Raw genomic sequence first — 19,735 nt, 5'->3', positions numbered from 1 at the left:
GTGTTTCTTTCACTTTGTCTCTGTCTCTTCTTGAATTTTGGGTCATAAATGGAAAATCCAGACACAGCCGTAATTCGTTTTTTGTCCGTGTCGTGCAGACAGAACTATGTAGGCACTATACATCTCATGTATGGGCAACAGAATGTAGCTTTTACTTGATTGGTCAGTGCAGCACAGCTGCTGTGTGTAATTTGCATAAAGTTAAAAGCAGTTCAGATTTTCTCGCTGCAAGTCAGGTTGGTGCTGCCCGCTACCCACAATCCCTCTTGAAAATGAACAGGGGCGAAATTTTAGATGATGAATTTTCAGTGTAGGAGACACATACCATTAGTGTGTGTGTGTGTGTGTGTGCGCGCGCGAGTGTGTGTGTGTACGTATGTATGTGTGTGTGTGTGTGTGTGTGTGTGTTTGCTGGTATAACAGGTGACGCTCTGTATAAGGGACGTGCTGCTGCTAAAAATAAAAGTGCCAGTCGTCCCTGTAGACACTTTGATCAGCTAATGAGTCCCAACAACATCTGAATCTGACAAAAAGAGATTTGCATTGGTGTGGTGTGTGTGGTGGTTACGGCTCCACGCGGGTGACGTTTAGAGAGACACAGACACTGGTGCCGCTGTGTTACGTAAACGTCAGATCGCTACATTTGAAAAGACCTCTGTGGGAGAATTTAGGGTTTATCACTGAGCTTTTAACCAAGCAGTCAAGCCCTGCTTATGTAAATAGGTTACAGAATATCAGAAGTGACTGGAGAGGAGAAGGCACTTCCACATAAATAATGCAGCAGGAGCAGGAAACACGCGGTCTTATATAACAGTGCAATTCCAGACTAAAAGGAAACACAGCGGAGATATGAGACATCCCGCTCCGTACAGTGCTGTGTCGCCAGTGCAACCTTTGTGTCTGTGTGGGACTGGAGCAGATATCCAGATACAGGGCGTCATTGTTTACAGCTGCCGTGATGTCAGCATGCTCCTCGGAGACAGGCGTGTGCTTGGCTGAGGACAGCCTGATTAAGAGGAGATGCTGAACTCCCACAGCCGTGTTTACACCCTTCACCCGGTGTGTCACCAATTAGTCATCTGTAGCAGCACCTTAATTAACGCCACTGACGAGGGCTGAGGGGTGTGGGTGGGGTGTGGGAAACTGCTCCATCAAAGCAGATGGGGTGGAGTGAGAGGGTGGATGGAGTGAGAATTGTTTGCTGTTGGAAGGTTTCTGCAGAGACAGAACGTGAAATATTAGGTGAGACGCTGAGGTACAGGTGAGATGCTGGTGTTTGGGTGAGATACTGAGGTACAGGTGAGATGCTGAGGTACAGGTGAGATGCTGGTGTTTAGGTGAGATACTGAGGTACAGGTGAGATGCTGAGGTACAGGTGAGATACTGAGGTACAGGTGAGATGCTGAGGTACAGGTGAGGGACTGAGGTACAGGTGAGATGCTGGTGTTTAGGTGAGATACTGAGGTACAGGTGAGATGCTGAGGTACAGGTAAGATGCTGAGGTAGAGGTGAGATGCTGGTGTTTAGGTGAGATACTCAGGTACAGGTGAGATACTGAGGTAAAGGTGAGACACTGAGGTACAGGTAAGACCCTGGCATGTAAAAGCAGAGAGCTGCAGTTCAGTCCAGTCTGTTCCTAAGGCTTGTAGCATACAAATCCCCAAAGTTTGTACCTTTGCTGTGCAAATCCAAACAGCTCATTATTGCACATATTCTGCTTGTGCAGGTGTGTGCTGCCCTGGGCTGTAGTGACACCCCGTCAGCCTGAAGGGAAGGTTTGTTCGGAGGCATAAGTAACCACCTGGTAGGCATCATTAGAGAACTTTAACCTTTTGTTTGACAGACAGCTTGGGTGATGCTGACACCCAGTGTGCACCCTGCTGCCCAGCCAGCAGGGGGTGCTGTCCTCTATGCGCTAGGTGTGATGTGCCTCACTGAAGTCCAGTTGCTCCTCCAGATCCCAGTAGCTGCACTGTGTTCAGGTCGGGTTGGGCCATGTCATTTCCAACATCCTTGGGACTAGCAATTTGTTACTGACTCCTGATCTCTGGAGTCTGAGTCTCTCCCCCCTGAGGTCTCGTCTCAACAACATGGCAGCAGATGATGTATTCAGGGTTTAGGAAACTACAAGGTGGACACCCCTCATTGGAATAATGGTAGAGGCAGTGTGCTAGATACATGGATACTTGGGAATACCCAGATCACTTCCGTGTCAGGACTCATTTGGAGAAAAAGTTTCACGAAACAGCTGTAGCAGGCAGAATTGTTGCACATTGTCGTACATTTTTTGCATTATCATACATTGTCTTACATACAATACATTACTGTACATTGTTGTACACTGTTGTGCAATGTTGTACATTGTGTATTGGGCATTGTTGTACATTGTTGTGGATTTGTGTACCTTGTTGTTCACTGTTGTGCATTGTTGTGCATCGTTGTGTATTGTGCATTGTTGTAGACTGTCATATATTCTTGTAGACTGTTGTGTGTTGCTGTGCATTGTGCATTCTTGTAGATTGTCGTACATTTTTGTATACTGTTGTGTGTTGTGTGTTGCTGCATTGTTGTAGATTGTCTTACATTCTTGTAGACTGTTGTGTGGTGTTGTGTGTTGCTGCACTTTGAGGTGTGTGGTATCCTTTGGCGTATGTGATGTTACAGCCATGGCTGATTGCTCTCATGGCTCTGGTTTGATAAGAAACTCATTAAATCCAACAGGAGAAAGATTCCAGGTTCCCGTTCGAAGGCGGATTTGACGAGCTGACACCCCTGTGATGTTATCAGCGACAGAACTTTCTCGTCTTGGAACGCTTCTTCTTTCTCTGCTCTGCATGGGTCGACCCCTTAAAATGGTTTTAGATAAATGACTACTTTAGATAAAGGAATTCAATAAACATACCCAGGCCTCTTGTGATTGGTTGGTGCTGACTTTGCATTGCTTACTGTACCAAGGACAGCCACTGATTGGATGTGTGGGAGTTGTTAAAGTACTCGGTTAGCTGACGTCCCTGTTAGGACATTGCTGGGTAGAGAGCCCCTCCTCCAGCATTCAGTGTGTGATGCAGCTGATTTCTAATAAAACTTGACTTCGGTTTTCCCAGTCTTCAGAAGTCCTGTTACCCTCAGTTTGGACCAAACGCCTTGATGTGGGTTTGTTCAGTAGCGTCTTTAATATTCCATGAACCAGAACCAGAACCTGTACAGTTGAGCAGGAGAGTTGTATACTGTGCTGGCTGTAAAATTAGAAGGGAGGTATTGTTGAGAAATGAGTCATGATGAATGAAACAGGCACACCGCGGCACAGGGGTGCTGTTGCTTAGCTTTGTTTTTATTGTTTTGGATATTAAAGTTGTTTCATGGTGTGTTGGCTCTACACTGACTGTTAGTGCTTTTATTATTAGAGCAGCACCTCACAGCCATCACCTGTCAGCAGGGTTTCTCTCTCCACGCAATGAGCTAGTAACCAGTTTATCTCACACTATTCTTTAATTCTTTTATTTATTTGTAATTAATTACTTCATTTAAAACCTAAGGACCTCACTGGGTATTACAGTAGATCTCTTGAGTCAGTATTTGTGTTTGTATTTGTGCTGGAAAGTCTATGTGATCAGAGTCAGTAAATAAAGAAGAACATTGGGTCAGTAGTGTCAGTAGTGTCAGGAGGTGGTGGGGGGTGGGTTCAGTAGTGTCAGTAGGTGAGGTGGGGGCTGGGTTCAGTAGTGTCAGTGGGTGGTGGGGGCTGGGCTCAGTAGTGTCAGTAGGTGAGGTGGGGGCTGGGTGCAGTAGTGTCAGTGGGTGGTGGGGGCTGGGCTCAGTAGTGTCAGTAGGTGAGGTGGGGCTGGGTGCAGTAGTGTCAGTATGTGAGGTGGGGGCTGGGTTCAGTAGTGTCAGTGGGTGGTGGGGGCTGGGTTCAGTAGTGTCAGTAGGTGAGGTGGGGGCTGGGTGCAGTAGTGTCAGTAGGTGAGGTGGGGGGTGACTTCAGTAGTGTCAGTAGGTGAGGTGGGGCTGGGTGCAGTAGTGTCAGTAGGTGAGGTGGGGGCTGGGTTCAGTAGTGTCAGTGGGTGGTGGGGGCTGGGCTCAGTAGTGTCAGTAGGTGAGGTGGGGCTGGGTGCAGTAGTGTCAGTATGTGAGGTGGGGGCTGGGTTCAGTAGTGTCAGTGGGTGGTGGGGGCTGGGTTCAGTAGTGTCAGTAGGTGAGGTGGGGGCTGGGTGCAGTAGTGTCAGTAGGTGAGGTGGGGGGTGACTTCAGTAGTGTCAGTAGGTGAGGTGGGGCTGGGTGCAGTAGTGTCAGTAGGTGAGGTGGGGGCTGGGTGCAGTAGTGTCAGTAGGTGAGGTGGGGGGTGACTTCAGTAGTGTCAGTAGGTGAGGTGGGGCTGGGTGCAGTAGTGTCAGTAGGTGAGGTGGGGGCTGGGTTCAGTAGTGTCAGTAGGTGAGGTGGGGGCTGGGTGCAGTAGTGTCAGTAAGTGAGGTGGGGGGTGACTTCAGTAGTCTCAGTAGGTGAGGTGGGGCTGGGTACAGTAGTGTCAGTAGGTGAGGTGGGGGCTGGGTTCAGTAGTGTCAGTGGGTGGTGGGGGCTGGGCTCAGTAGTGTCAGTAGGTGAGGTGGGTGGTGGCTTCAGTAGTGTCAGTAAGTGAGGTGGGGGACACCAGACAACTCATTTAACAAACTTCATTCAGTAGTCATTGATCAGTGTGTGTTTAACACTCAAAAGACAGCTGTCCATGAGACTAGAAACAGAGCGCTGAGAGGTCAATGAACGACGATTAATCACCGTGGGGTTATTGAGAGGTGGATGCGGTCTGGAGTTGATTACACTGTCTGGGACTTAACCCTCTAATTGTGTTCAGTCATGGCTCTGTTGCCCATTGTGGTCTGTGTGCAGAGGTTTTCCTGAAAACAGGGTTGTGGGCTCATGCTCTGCAGGGCTCACAGTGTTGTTTATCTGCTATTACACAACGTGTGAGAGGAAGATAAACTTTTCTATCATTTTTGTATAGAATGCAGAGTATTGTTCCCTCAGATGGGAAGAGGTAGCACACACGCACGCATGCACACACAGTGTTGCTCATATTCTCTCTCGCACACACTGCACAAATGCTGTGGATAAACCATCATTGTATCAGACTAGAGTAGTGTTCATAGTGACACAGTGACACAGTAGTGACACAGTGTTCATACATTAATCAGTGCGGTAAATGCAGATACTTTGCTGAGAGTGAGAGAAATAATTTGTCTGTGTCTGCACTCCTGTGTGTGTGAATGTGAGTGTGTGTGTGTGTGTGTATGAGTGTGTGTGTGTGTGTGTGTGTGTGTGTGTGTGTGTTTGTGTGTATTTTATTTTACTAGACCTCACTAATCTACATCTATGATTGGTGAGGTTTGACTGTCTATCTTCTACAAACACTAGCACAAGTATCTCTTCCTGTATACATATCCCATAATCCCTCACTGAGGGTTACATATTACAGATTACAGATTATCTATTAATAATGTATCTGTATCCAAATCTAAAGGGTTACTACATTAAAGAAACATAAGTACTACATTAAAAACATAATCTAGTTACATTACAGAAGCATAATCTGACTACTACATTAAATAAACATAATCTTCTTACTGGTTTCCTACAGTGTCAGCCAGTGTTTACAGCAAGATGCTCCTACAAGATTGTGTGTTTTCTCAGTGAAGACTCATTAAGAGCTCAGCAGACATGTGAAAGTGGTCCATGTAAACCTCATGTACCTTCCTAAGCAGGCCAGCACTGTTGAGAAGATCCTTCAGAGCAGAGCACCTCCTCACCTGTCACACTGCTCTACCACTGTAAACATCCCAGATGATTAAGATTTCTTATAGTTTGAATTAATATGATGATTAAAACTCTCTTCCATGAGAGGAAGACTCCGTGACTCGTTTATTTTAAAGTTTTGCTGAAGATTAGGTTCCCATTAGAAAATGTGTCAACAGCATCTGACTGTAAATCTCATTTCAGTCTAACTTCCGCCTCTTCTTTATTCAAGATCAATGAGATTCTCTGAAACAAACAACACGGGAGTTGATACTTTAGTAAAGTGTCTAGTGAAAAGTGTATACTATAAGGTATCTAGTGTAAGGTGTCTAATGTAAGGTATCTAGTGTAAAGTGTCTAGTGTAAAGTGACTAGTTTAAGGTGTCTAGTATAAGGTATCTAGTATAAGGTATCTAGTGTAAAGTGTCTAATGTAAGGTATCTAGTGTAAAGTGACTAGTTTAAGGTGTCTAGTATAAGGTATCTAGTATAAGGTATCTAGTGTAAAGTGACTAGTGTAAGGTGTCTAGCATAAAGTGTCTAGTGTAAAGTATATAGTGTAAGATAGTGTAAAAGTCTAGTGAAAAGTATATACTATAAGGTGTTTAGTGTAAGGTGTCTAGTATACAGTGTGTAGTATACAGTGTCTAGCGTAAAGTGACTAGTGTAAGATGTCTAGTGTAAAGTATCTATTGTAAAGTATCTAGTGTAAAGTGACTATTCTAAGGTGTCTAGTGTAAAGTGACAAGTGTAAAGTGTCTGGTTTAAAATGACTAGTGTAAAGTGTCTAGAATAAGGTATCTAGTGTAAAGTGTCTAGTGTAAGGTGACTAGTGTAAAGTGTCGAGTGTAAAGTGATTAGTGTAAGGTGTCGAGTGTAAAGTGACTAGTGTAAAGTGTTTAGTGTAAGGTATATAGTGTAAATTGTCTTGTGTAAAGTGTCTAGTATACAGTGTCTAGTGAGAAGTGTCTAGTGTAAAGTGTCTAGTTTAAGATGAGACTACTGTGTCCAATACCAGTACAAGAACACATTGGTCCTAACAGGGAGGCTGACACACTGCTCAGCCTTTCAGTGGGACGTGACCTTTTATAAGGGACATGGCTCAACACTCCACAGGTGGTTTAATTAGGACACTTGATGGATGTGGGATTTATATGTTACGGATGTGCTTGTTTCAGTTATTCAGTGCTACCTAGGCAGCATAACAATGAAGTATAAGACCCACAATGCACCCTGAGTAGGCACACAACACGTGGTAAACATTTGAAATCTTGAAATAAACATAGGCTGTAATCACTGGTGAGCAGCATTTCCAGACTTCCTGTTGTACTGGGGCATACACAGAGTTAAATGCCACAGTCCTCTTTGATTACTTCGTATCTTTCTCATTTTACAAGCTTGTGTCATCCAGCTTGTTAGCAGTGCTCTGTTTTCCTAACAAGAAGGATGTTAGCACTGTTTCTTAATAGCAGGCTCTGATATTCCATTGGCTCTTAAAATAAATGGTGAATTCTCTAAAGCATCGGGTCTTAAACTTAATTTGACCAAATGTGAACTTATACCTATTCACGATTGAACCTTTGACAAGATTTCAACTATTCCAATTAAGAGGGTGGTGAATATGTTGGATTTACTATTAGCAAAGATTCATATTGAGAGGGAAAAGATTCAGACAGGGAAGTTTTACATTTTGTTGGTCAGATTGATTCTGTGAAAGGTGCTTTGGTCTGTAGCTTCAAAGGCACTTGTCTAAACCAGAAGGATTGTGGAGAGTTATTTATCCATCCCATTCTGTATCTGTTTTCCCATCCTATATTAATAAACAAACTCCTTTATATTTATATATATCTGGAAGACCAAAGCACATTATATTCACAAAGCTCAGCTTGGGAAGACTGAAAGCTTTGGACATTGAAACCCAAGTGGGCTCATTTAGAATGAACTGGCTTCAGTCCTGCCTGAGAGAGAACACATAGGTCTGTATCCCAAACAGCTTACTGAATACGTGTGGATGACTTGAATTTTTATTAGGGAGTGAATTTTGAATTCTCAATCTAAACTCCCAATAAAGCTATGTAGGTTTTACCAGAAATCGTTACATTTTTGGAAAATGATCCTTAAGTATAAAACATCTCCTGTGAGTAATAGTGAGAAACACAGTAACCACACCAAGGTTTCACACCCAGGGCCTACAGTGGGGAGACACCTGCCCTGACCAACTCACCAGTGGGCCATTTCTCTGACATGGTGTCCAAGGTGCGCATTTCACCTTATTGATTGAATGTCTCTGTCACAACACTGTGGTCTGTAATAACAGATCTGTCAATATTAACAGGAAATCATTTATAAACAGATTTGGTTTGAAGGTTCAGTTTGTTTGTGACTTATTGGATAAAAACAGTGACTTCTTTTCTATTATTGATTTTTTAACAAAATTTAAATTCCGTGTTGACAGTAAAGAAATTGAAGTGGAGTATGTAAGCCTTGCTTTAGATAATTAAAGCTATCATACAACGTTTGAATATATATGTTCATCTCTGCGTAAACTGCACACTGGTGGTGTGGGGTTGATCAGTTCAGCATGTCACTCATGGATAAGAAGGTTTATACAGGACACTTTATTTGCCGTTTGTTATAATAATGACGGACCCATATGTGGGCCAGTGTTCTTATGGTATACCTTGAACTACAAAGGGAAGGAAAGTCACTTCAAATTCTGTCATCTGTTTACCTTCTTAATGATAATCTGTGTGGCTGAATTAGTTTTAAAAATCTCCTTTTTTTGCATTTACATGAAAGTACTGAATTTTTTTTTTTCTTGTGAATATTTTAAGATCATGTTGCTAAGTAGCTAGCTAATGCATTTGCATTAGTGGTCTAATGTCTTTTTGGCAGGTTGAATGTGGCTAGCCTTAACATGCATGTGTGATCATGATCTTTTCTTTACTGTCTTTGTCTTTAGTCAGTCTCTACTCCCAGTGCTGTACAGTAAACAAAGAAACTGGATGAAACTGGCTGTTACTGAAAATGTTAGCCAATCAAGTGTTTGGAAAGATGCTGTGTCATTATGGGAAATGTAGTACTTGTGGTAAATTCACACAGTGCTGATGTTTGTGTCAGGTAGTTCTGCTCAGTGCAGTGTGTGCAGTGATGGCTCATTGGTTGAAGTACTGAGCTAGTAATCGGAAGGTTGCCAGTTCAACCCCCACCTCTGCCAGGTTGCCGCTGTTGGTCCCCTGAGCAAGACCCTTGAATTTAGTTGTTTTAGATTCCCACAATTTAAAAAAAACAGATTAAAGGTTTTTGCATCCCAACAATGCAATGTCTGCAACACTCTGACAAAGCGAGGTGTGGATATTTCCACTGAAAGGCAGACTCCCATGTGTGTGTGTTCTCCATTAGTCTGCCTGATGTGTTCAGTTTAGGGAACAGTTTACTAAGACTCAGGCCTCATTACATTGGGTCTAGTGACATCACTTATTTAAAACAGGGAAAAACAAAGAAAGAAAGAGAGAAAGAAAGAATGAAAGAGTGAGTGATCCTTGCTAACTCGTAATCGAATCCAATTTGTATCACCGTGGTTTCAAATATGGAACAGTATTTGCATTACTGCCTTTGTATTTCTGTAACTGTTATGGAAAACAGTTACCTGTTTGGTATCCTGATTATATTACCGGAATTCTGTTACTAACTGACCATGTTTAAGGGTTAAGGGTTGAATTACTTCAGAAAACATGTTTTATAGACCAGTTTAAAGTAAAAACAGCCTTTAAAATAGCATTAACAGATGCTAGCAGCTGCCTCTTAGTATGATGCCTTTCTGCGTAATGCTGATTGTTGACTGTTCACGTTCACTCATTGTTAGGGGAATGAACACTTTGGACTGGATTACTCCTGGAACATGGGTGGCACTCCAGGTGAGAACAGTTGTGTGTTTTGTGGCGATGTTGTCTAGATGTCCCATTATTATTGCAAGTTGACCTGGAGTTATTAAATTAGACATGTAATTTCCTGCAGCTATTCTGCTTTCCAGAGGAAGGAGTCGTTCCTAATGGAGCAGGTTACAATGCTAATTTCTTTCTGATCTGCCTTACTAATTGATTTCAGGGCGCCAAATTAAAAGTGTGATATCATAACCATCCTGGAATGCAATAATGCTTCTTTAATCCTGTCCAGCAGTGTCCACAAACATGGAGGTCTGTGGTACGATGAGCCTGATCAGCAGTGCCACCTCATCACTAAAAGGTCATTTAACAAGTAATAGACATATAAGTAGTAATAATCATATAACAAGTAATAGACATAATAATAAGCAATTATCGTATAACGAGTAATAGACATATAACGACTAATAATCATATAATGAGTAATGATCATATAACGAGTAATAATAATATATAAAAAGTAATAGACATATAGTGAGTAATAATGATATAAGAAGTAATAGACATATAACAAGTAATAAACATATGAGTAATAGACATATAGCAACTAATAAACAACGAGTAATAATCATATAAGGAGTAATAATTATATAATGAGTGATAGACATATAATGAGTAATAAACATTTAACGAGTAATAATCATATAATGAGTAATAGACATATAACGAATAATCATATAATGAGTAATAATCATATAATGAGTTATAGACATATAACAGGTAATAAACATAATGAGTAATAATCATATAACGAGTAATAATCATATAATGAGTTATAGACATATAACAAGTAATAATCATATAACGAGTAATAATCATATAATGAGTTATAGACATATAACAAGTAATAATCATATAACGAGTAATAATCATAACAAGTCATAGTCACATAACAAGTAATAGTTGCTTAATTGTTACTGCACGCTATGCCTGTATCTGACTTGAATGGTGCAGATGATTTTAACAATTTGGTTTTGTGCTCACAAACTTTGTGAATGGAGGCCCTTTGGCATACCAAACACCACTGCAGTGTGAGGGAATAGCGAGCTGGTGAAGGGGCTTGATGCTTGTAAAGCGACCTGATATGTCACCTTTAACTCAGGACTAGATATTTGTGTTCATGTAATACAAATAAGGTCAGATTTCTTATCATCATGTATCTTGCGCTCTCTCTTCTTTAAGCTTATATCTTATATGCATTATTCATGGCCCACTGTCAAAAAGGATTTATTAATGATTTTAATAAATGAATAAAAGTTTTTGCAACTCAACAGTGCCTAAATCTGTCTGTGACAAACTGAGGTGTGGATATTTCCACTGAAGTGCAGATTCCCATGTGCGTGTGTTCTCCATTAGTTTGTCCGATGTGTTCAGTTCCACGCCTCACTCAAGGGATCAGTATAATATATTTTTTAATGTCAAACTTGTTCATGATATCAGTGCTCATAAATGCAGCCCTGGCGGGTAACATTGTACTGTCTGTATCACCGGGTTTGGGCTTCACTGAAGATTCACACTACTGTATTACATAAACAAAGCGCTGTAGGCAGTGGCCATCAGGGCAGTGTGGACTTCCAGATGTCTACTTTTTCAGACCTGAGCTGTGTGGTGGAAATCTCTCTCCTCTGTTGGAATACTAGTCCTCCAAGCCAGCACTCCACTGGACAGTTCTTAGCCACTCTCCTTAGAGAAATCAATCCATCAATCATCTGACTTCATTACCCAGAGTCCTCAGTGGCAGGTGTGCCCGCCCACCTGCTCGCTCAGCATGTGGTGTGACGTCTCTGCTGCTCCTCTCCTGCCACTGTAGTCACCTTGACCATCTGTGCCACGATCAAATTCAGTTCCATCTGTACTTCTCTGTACAAGGCCTCACTTTGTTCACTTTCTCTCTCTTTGTCTGTCTGTCTGCCTCTCTCTCTCTCCCCCTGTACTGTCCTCAGATCCCTCAGATCAGCTACGCCTCCACAGCCCCGGAGCTGAGTGACAACACACGCTATGACTTCTTCTCACGGGTGGTGCCTCCAGACTCCTATCAGGCACAGGCCATGCTGGACATCGTCACGGCGATGGGCTGGAACTACGTCTCCACGCTGGCCTCTGAAGGCAACTATGGCGAGAGCGGTGTGGAGGCCTTCATTCAGATCTCCAGAGAAATGGGTGAGTTGGCCTTAGATCGTCCTGCCCTGCGTACTCCTCTAGAGGGTGCGCAGGCCGGGCGCTGGGGTCGCTGGTGAAGTCCCCTGTCTCTGCATTTTGGCAGCTGGGTTGAGGATTTGTTTGCTTGTGTTGAATTTGCTGCTGTTGTCATGGTTTCGATGCGTTTGAGCACTGTGTCTGGAGTCTGGCAGTGAGCTAAGCTGTTTCCTGTCGGCTCTGATGATGCTGGTTTTGTGAGGGGAGGCGAAACTTTGGGCTGGTCCTGACACTAGGGGGCGCTGCCGCCCGGAAGGAGCCCCTGCTGTCGGGACACACAAAATCGGAGACACAAAGCGTCCTACGGGGACGCCTCAGTAATGAGGGGCTTCTTGACGACAAGGAGAGCAGAGCCATGAGATGCTGTAGAAGGAGACAAATCCATCACCCTCCTCGATAACTGGACCTCGTTCCTGCTTTAATGCCCTATGATGAGAGAAACTCTGCCATTACTCACCGTGTGGCTCCATTAGTCACAGAGGTGCAGCAGGTGCTCTGGGTGTGGCATTTAAAATCCTCGTAAAACTCTCCCGCACAAGCACATGCGTAGCTGGCGTGGCCATGACATGCACTCACGCTTTTACCAGCTCGTGTAACAGAGACGCCGTCGCTGTAGTGATGTCCGCAGTGACATTTAACAAGAAGGGAGGAGGTATGGAGCTCAGGATGATCAGCAAGGGAAACGGAAAACCCCAGTGAAGAAAATCGAGGAGGAGCCTAGTCAAACTCACCTGAATATCTCTCTTCCTCTCTCCTCTCTCCTCTCCTTTCTTCACCTCTCCTCCCCTCCCCTCCTCTCCTCTCCCCTCCTCCCCTCTCCTGTATTAAATTGAGAGATAAGAACTTGACAGGCTTAACTGGCATCCAATTAGCCACTAAACTAAAGTCACACAACAGTCTAATGAGGTGTCAGCACACATAGATCAAACCAAAGCCTTCTACTGGTTATTCTCATCTTAGCTTAATGTATGGACGACTTTTATCTGACTCTGAATTATAATCAAAAATGTGTTAGAAAGAACAAATTCTATTGCGTAGCCACCGTAGATCATGAGAATATGTGTCACCAACTTCCCTAATGCTAAAACCCTCTGCTTTGTTAGAGGTTTGGAGGTTTGGGTGACATAATTTATGATTTACCCCAGTAAATGTAGCAGATTGGAAATTTACAGGAAGCTGGTATGAACTGGTATGAAGTTGCATGAAGTGAACTATAGCAGGATGTTTCTTCTAGTTAGTGAGTACTTCAGCATTTACATAATGTGAGGTTTTTAGGATTTATTAGCATAAAACAAGCCAGTTAAAGCCAATACAAGCCAGACTGTAATGAGGCAATACACATGTGATAAATAACAGAAATGTGGTACACACAATAGTACCTGAATATTACCTAATAGAGGGACACACAGAGAGAGAGAGAGACAGAGAGAGAGAGTGAGAGAGTGAGAGAGAGAGGGAGACAGATAGGGAGAGTGAGAGAGAGAGCGAGAGAGAGAGGGAGACAGAGAATGAGAGAGAGGAAGACAGATAGAGAGAAAGGGAGAGAAAGAGAGAGAGAGAGAAAGAGGGAGCGAGAGAGAGAGAGAGAGAGAGAGAGAGAGAGAGAGAGAGAGAGAAAGGGAGAGAAAGAGAGAGAGAGCAAGCCCCGGGGAGACATTTCTCCCAACCTAACACCTCAGTCCCTCACCTGAGCCCTCACCTCTGTTCTACGGTCCTGAATTACCCCTGTGTGGTGGGGCAGGGCTGAAGTGAGCATTGTAAGGTACCACTCTTATCTCTGTGAGAGACCACACATGTGCTCAGCTGTGGGAGCTGATGAGAAGACTCCATAGATCAGAGTTTGGTCCAAAATGGACTTTAAAATCGATTTTTCATTTATATTTTACTGGTTATATTGCAGAATCACAGGAAATATTTCAGTGTGGCATAACACAAACATGTTTAGGCTTCTCATAAGACAAAGTACGAATGTGTGTGTGTGTGTGTGTGTGTGTGTGTGTGTGTGTGTGTGTGTGTGTGTGTGTGCACGTGTGTGTCTAACCAGGTCATCCAGTCACTCTGACATCATAGTGATGAGTGATGTCACAGTGCATCTTCTGTTTATGGTAGCAGGCTGTGACAGGCGGCTGCTGTATCGCTAGGCTGCGGTCGCTAGGCTGCGGTCGCTAGGCTGCGGTCGCTAGGGTTCGTTGTTCTTGATAACACTGCTGCTTCCTTCAGACAATTCCAGGGGTCCCAGCAAGTGTGTCCTTCTGTTGGCAGAACCCTGCTGTCTGTGACCACAGTAATGCACTCTTCACTAACCCATAACCTCCCAGACGCTCACCATTCCCTCTCTGTGATCCCAGCTGCTCACCATTCCCTCTCTGTGATCCCAGCTGCTCACCATTCCCTCTCTGTGTTTTCCACTCCATTTTCTGTGTTTTCTCTCTCTGTTCCCTCTCTCTTTTGTACTTCTCTCTATGTTTCATTTCCTCTGTCACTGTGCATTGTCACTCTCCTCACTCTCCTGTGCGGATAATCCCTGTCTGGAGGCAGACAGGGAGGGTTGTAACGCTGCTCAGATGGGCTACACTAATGAACACACTCCTCACTCGGTCATGTGCCAGGTCCAAGGCTGCTGGCTTGGCCGAGAAAGGCCCACGGGACTCCGGGGGCGGAGCCACTCTGCCTCACTTTACAAACCAAGTCACTCTGTTATTAACTGCAGTTGTGATACTGAAGGCTGCTGGCACTCCTTAATCAGTGACACCATCTCCATATCTTCCTATAAGCAGTTACAGATTAACAAAGAAATTCATAATGCCACAGGACTGAGGCAGGGACTCGAAACACAGGCAGTACTGGTACACAACTGATAGGAACTCGAAACACAGGCAGTACTGGTACATGACTGGTAGGGACCCCAAACACAGGCAGAACTGGTACACGACTGGTAGGATCTCCAAACACATGCTGTACTAGTACATGACTGGTAGGGACCCCAAACACAGGCAGCACTGGTACACAACTGGTAGGGACCCCAAACACAGGCAGTACTGGAACATGACTGTCAGGGACCCCAAACACAGGCAGTACTGGTACACGGCTGGTAGGGACCCCAAACACATGCAGTACTGGTACACGACTGGTAGGGACCCCCACACAGCAGTACTGTTGCACAACTAGAATGAGCTATAGTTTTGTTTTGAGGTTATATGAGGTTAAATTCTTTTCACAGTCTTATGACTCCACATTTGATCGACTTTCTCTCCTGTAGAAACATTGGGCCAGTTTCCCAGACAGGGATTAAGTCCAGTGTTGAACTAAACTGCAGTGCCATTGGTGAATCACCAGGGGAAATCTTTTTAGTCTAGATTTAATGCGTTTTAGTTTTAATCTGGCCTATTCTGTCCTATTCTGAGTTTGATCTTGCTCTTCCACCCATGATCTTGAAAACGAGGCTGTAACGGAACAACCACTCACTCGTTGCTTTTTAATGCAGCTATTTCTGTCCTCACACTCCCAGTCTGAACCGTCAGTTCTGACACTCCCAGGCTGAGCCGTCATCTCCGCAAGCGAAAGCCAGGAGGTTGCTGCCTATCTCACCTGCCATCCATGGTGCTCCACCTACAAGCCTGTTATGACACAGATTTCAGATTTCTGAGTGATGTAGTGTGCATGTGTGAGAGATCCTCAGAGCCCCTGGGTGAGTTTAGCGGCTGAGATAATCGTCCTTGATAATGTGCTGGTGAGATGAAGGCTACACTCTGCTATTCATCAACATCCAGCAAACCAGGAGGGAGCGCAGCAGTGAAAATCCTGTGTGGCACTGAAAATCCAGCGCAACACTCAAAAGCATCAAGCCCAACTTTTGTTGCTGATGAACTCGGTTTCTGTTGTCGGGAGATGAGACTTCTGCCCTGCTTCCTTCTGTTAACTGCTGGAGGAATTTAATTGATTCTGGCTATTTTTTAATGGCAAATTTATATCTCTGTGTGTGAAGAGATAATTATAGGATTTAAACACACCCTCAAATAAAATTAAATTCAGTCTTTCCCTCTGACTCACTTACAATGTGTGAAATGTGTTGACATAAATTTGCCAAACGTAAGTCTATATTGCTATTGGAAATTTCATGTACTGCATGAACAGTAACATTTAGCCATGAATCAGTGGCCAGTTCCTGGCCACAGGTCTGCGGTCCGTGATAAGACACGTCAATACCACCACGCTGAGAAAAGTCCTTCACAAATAAGATGACCACGGCAATGTCTGTGGGGTAAACACACCGCCCTATGATGAAGACTCTGGGTTCGGTGCATACCAACCAGCCGCAGTGTGTAAGTGCACTCTGATAAACCACACGTGAGATAGGCGTACCTGATAAAGGTGGAGTATTTTATTTGTCTGTGCCATTAATACCTCAATAGAAAAGTGTCCAGGCTGCTGTACTCACAACTAACAGCAGATGTACAGCCATAAACCATCAGAAACACACAGCGAATCAAAGTATGACAATGTCAGATAAAATATCAACACCTTAATGAACAGTTCTGCTTTTAAACTGTTTTAAGAAAGTAGTCAGCTCTGTTTCCTACAGTGTCATGTGTGTGTTTGTGTGTGTGTGTGTGTGTGGGGGCGGGGGGGTGTCTATAAACACCCAAATAATAACAAAGGACTCACAAGAGTCAGGTGAGGAACCCCAGGGGCAGGAGACCCCAGTAACACACACACAAGCTGGAACCCAACAAGAACAGAAGCAGGAGGCATGTGGCACGGATGCTGTAGGAACTGGGATCTGTAGTACACAAAGTTTCTGGGGAAACAGGGTGTTTTGGACTTCAGACAAAATCACTTTGTTTGCACAGCTGATAAAATGCTTCAGTCAAAAATATCTGGTCTGTCCACAAACTGTGTAAAGCAGAACATTTTTTTTCCAACTTCTGTCCGTCTGTCTGTCTCTCTCTCTCTCTCTCTCTCTCTCTCTCTCTCTCTCTCTCTCTCTCTCTCTCTATATATATATATATATATATATATATATATATTAGGTACACCTGTTCAACTGCTTGTTAATACAAATATCTAATCAGCCAATCATATAGCAGCAGCTCAGTGCATTTAGGCATGTTGGCCTGGTCAAGATGACCTGTAATAGGAGAGTCGCATCATGGTTGTGCAGCCGACAAATCTGGGGCACCTGTGTGAGGTCATCATGCTAATATGGGCCAAAATTTCTGAGGAACATTTCCAGCACCATGTGGAATTGATGCCAGGAAAGATGAAGCTGGTTCTGAAGGCAAAAGTGGGTCGAACCCGGTACTAGCAAGGTGGACCTAATCAAGTGGCCGGTGAGTCTTTGTGTGTGTGTGTGTGTGTGTGTGTGTCTGTGTGTGTGTAAACTTGCCTGCACTAAAATCTAAAAGCACTTTAAAAACATGTGACGTCTGCTAAACTGCTAAATCAATTCTGCTAAAAATTAAAAAAATTTAAAAATGTGAATATCTCAGACATAATACACAGCTGAAGTGTTGGGTGATATGTGTCCACACTTCTGTGCAGTTCAGTTTCATTTCTCCCACAACCTCTGACATCTTCCAAAAGTGTCAACAAGGCTTCACTGCTCATAAATTAAGGGTCAATCTAGTACACGTTGCCTTAGGACAGCCACATACAAATAAGCCACTCCACATGTCAAATGACTCTGCCAATCCACTCCAATTAAACATGAGCTTAGCTGTCACAGGGACAGTATCCATATTTTTAATCTCTTATTGATGAGTGCACATTAACTACACACATCGATCGCGGAACAACCAGATTCTTACTGGCCTTAACAAGCTTTGGCGGGTGTCAGTGCTCACAGAGACAAATGCCTCATGAAGCACTACAGCTGCCAGGCCCAGCGAGCTGAGCACAGAGTAGCTCGGAAGCAGCAGTTGACACTGGGTAATGAATCAGGGCTCAGGCCAGCTGGATGATGGATGGAAACCTGGGCCAGTGGTGATTAGCCAGGTCTGAATGGCGGAGAATTCCAACTGTATCTGCTCAGTCTTTACATTGTGCTTGTATGAGACCTGGGAGAGGTCGAGGATTCAGCATTGTGCCAGTACTGTAACAGAGAATGTCTGCAGGGTCTCTGTGACTGTAGGGTTCTGTATGACTGCAGGTTCTGTACAGGTGCAAATTCTGCATGATGGTAGGATTCTGTAGGACTGCAAGGTTTTGTACCGGTGCAGGTTCTGTACTGGTACAGATTCTGTATTATGACAGGGTTCTGTACTGGTGCAGGTTCTGTACAGGTTCTGTATGACTGCAGGGTTCTGTACTGGTGAAGGTTCTATACTGGTGTAAGTTCTGTACTGGGGCTGGTTCTGTATGATTGAGGCTTATGATGATTTGTAATTATCTGGGTTCTGTTCCCTAACCCAGCTGGTCTTGGTGACACCAACAGTAAAGACATAAGACCAGTTCAGAGAAAGGCAGTCATGTGTTCTGTATGTCTTCAGATGAATAAAAGCATAAATCTCGTCAGTACCCATGGAAAGCAGGACCCTGGACAGTTCTGTTCTCTGTGGTGGTATTGAGGCTACAGGTCCTGAGGGAGCAAGAACAGCTGGTGACGTCATGCTGTTTCCGTGGGCTTCAGAACTGAACCTTCTCACCCCTCTCTCACTACAGAGCACCAAGATTATCCTGGGAATTTAGAAGAACATCAACATGGCCAGGAAGGAGTTCCCTTGACCAGGTGGTCAGATCTGAGAGTGTGTTTTTTTTATTTTTTGCAGTTCAGTTTGTGTAGTGCTTTTTACAACTGATGCTGTCACAAAGCAGCTTTGTAGACATCCAGACCCCAAATGAGTAGGAGACAGTGAGAGGAAAAACTCTCTCAGCTGGAAGAAACCTGATGAGGAACTCAATTCCAAAGGGTAACACTAGCCAGGGGGAGTTACTGCACAAATTTGATATTGGATGTTCATCATAAAACATTATATCAATATGAGCATGAGATTAGCACTGGCATGTTCAGAGTTCTGGAACACCTGCAGAAAAAGGAAGAGTAGCAGGACACTGGGAACACATGGAGCATGTAGTGAATATCATTAGGTACATTACACAGGGAGTGTGTAGTGTACATCATTAGGTATGTAACACAGAGAGTGTAGTGAACATCGATAGGTACATAACAAAGGGAGCGTGCAGTGAACATCATTAGGTATGTAACACAGGGAGCGTGTAGTGAACATCATTAGGTATGCAACACCAGGAGTGTGTAGTGAACATCATTAGGTATGTAAGACAGGGAGGGTGTAGTGCACATCGATAGGTATGTAACACAGGGAACATGTTGTGAACATCATTAGGTATGTAACAGAGGGAGCATGTAGTGAACATCAATAGGTATGTAACACAGGGAGTGTGTAGTGAACATCATTTCATATGTAACACAAAGAGTGTATAGTGAACATCGATAGGTATGTAACACAGGGAGTGTGTGGTGAACAATGATAGATATGAAACACAGGGAGCATGTAGTGAATATCATTAGGTACATAATACAGGGAGCGTGTAGTGAACATCGATAGGTATTTAACACGGAGCATGCAGTGAACATCATTAGGGACATAACACAGGGAGTGTGTAGTGACCATCATTAGGTATGTAACACAGGGAGCATGTAGTGAACATCATTATGTACATAACACAGGGAGTGTGTAGTGAACAATGATAGGTATGTAACTGGGAGCATGTAGTGAACATTGATAGGTATGTAACACAGGGAGCATGTAGTGAACATAATTTGTTATGTAACACAGGGAGTTTGTAGTG

General features: G+C 43.7%; 1 protein-coding gene across 2 annotated transcripts in view; it reads left to right on the top strand.

The window, feature by feature from the left end:
* grm8a (glutamate receptor, metabotropic 8a) overlaps positions 1 to 19,735 on the top strand; it is a 159,020-nt gene that overhangs the window by 44,743 nt on the left and 94,542 nt on the right. For both annotated transcript variants that reach the window (XM_027007489.2, XM_027007490.2), the window contains exon 3: positions 11,674 to 11,890. In XM_027007489.2, the coding sequence (XP_026863290.1) occupies positions 11,674 to 11,890 (217 nt within the window). The remainder of the gene's footprint in view (positions 1 to 11,673; positions 11,891 to 19,735) is intronic.

Source organism: Electrophorus electricus, chromosome 7, assembly GCF_013358815.1.
Source record: "Electrophorus electricus isolate fEleEle1 chromosome 7, fEleEle1.pri, whole genome shotgun sequence".
NCBI lineage: Eukaryota > Metazoa > Chordata > Actinopteri > Gymnotiformes > Gymnotidae > Electrophorus > Electrophorus electricus.
This window is presented reverse-complemented; position numbering and strand designations above follow the sequence as displayed.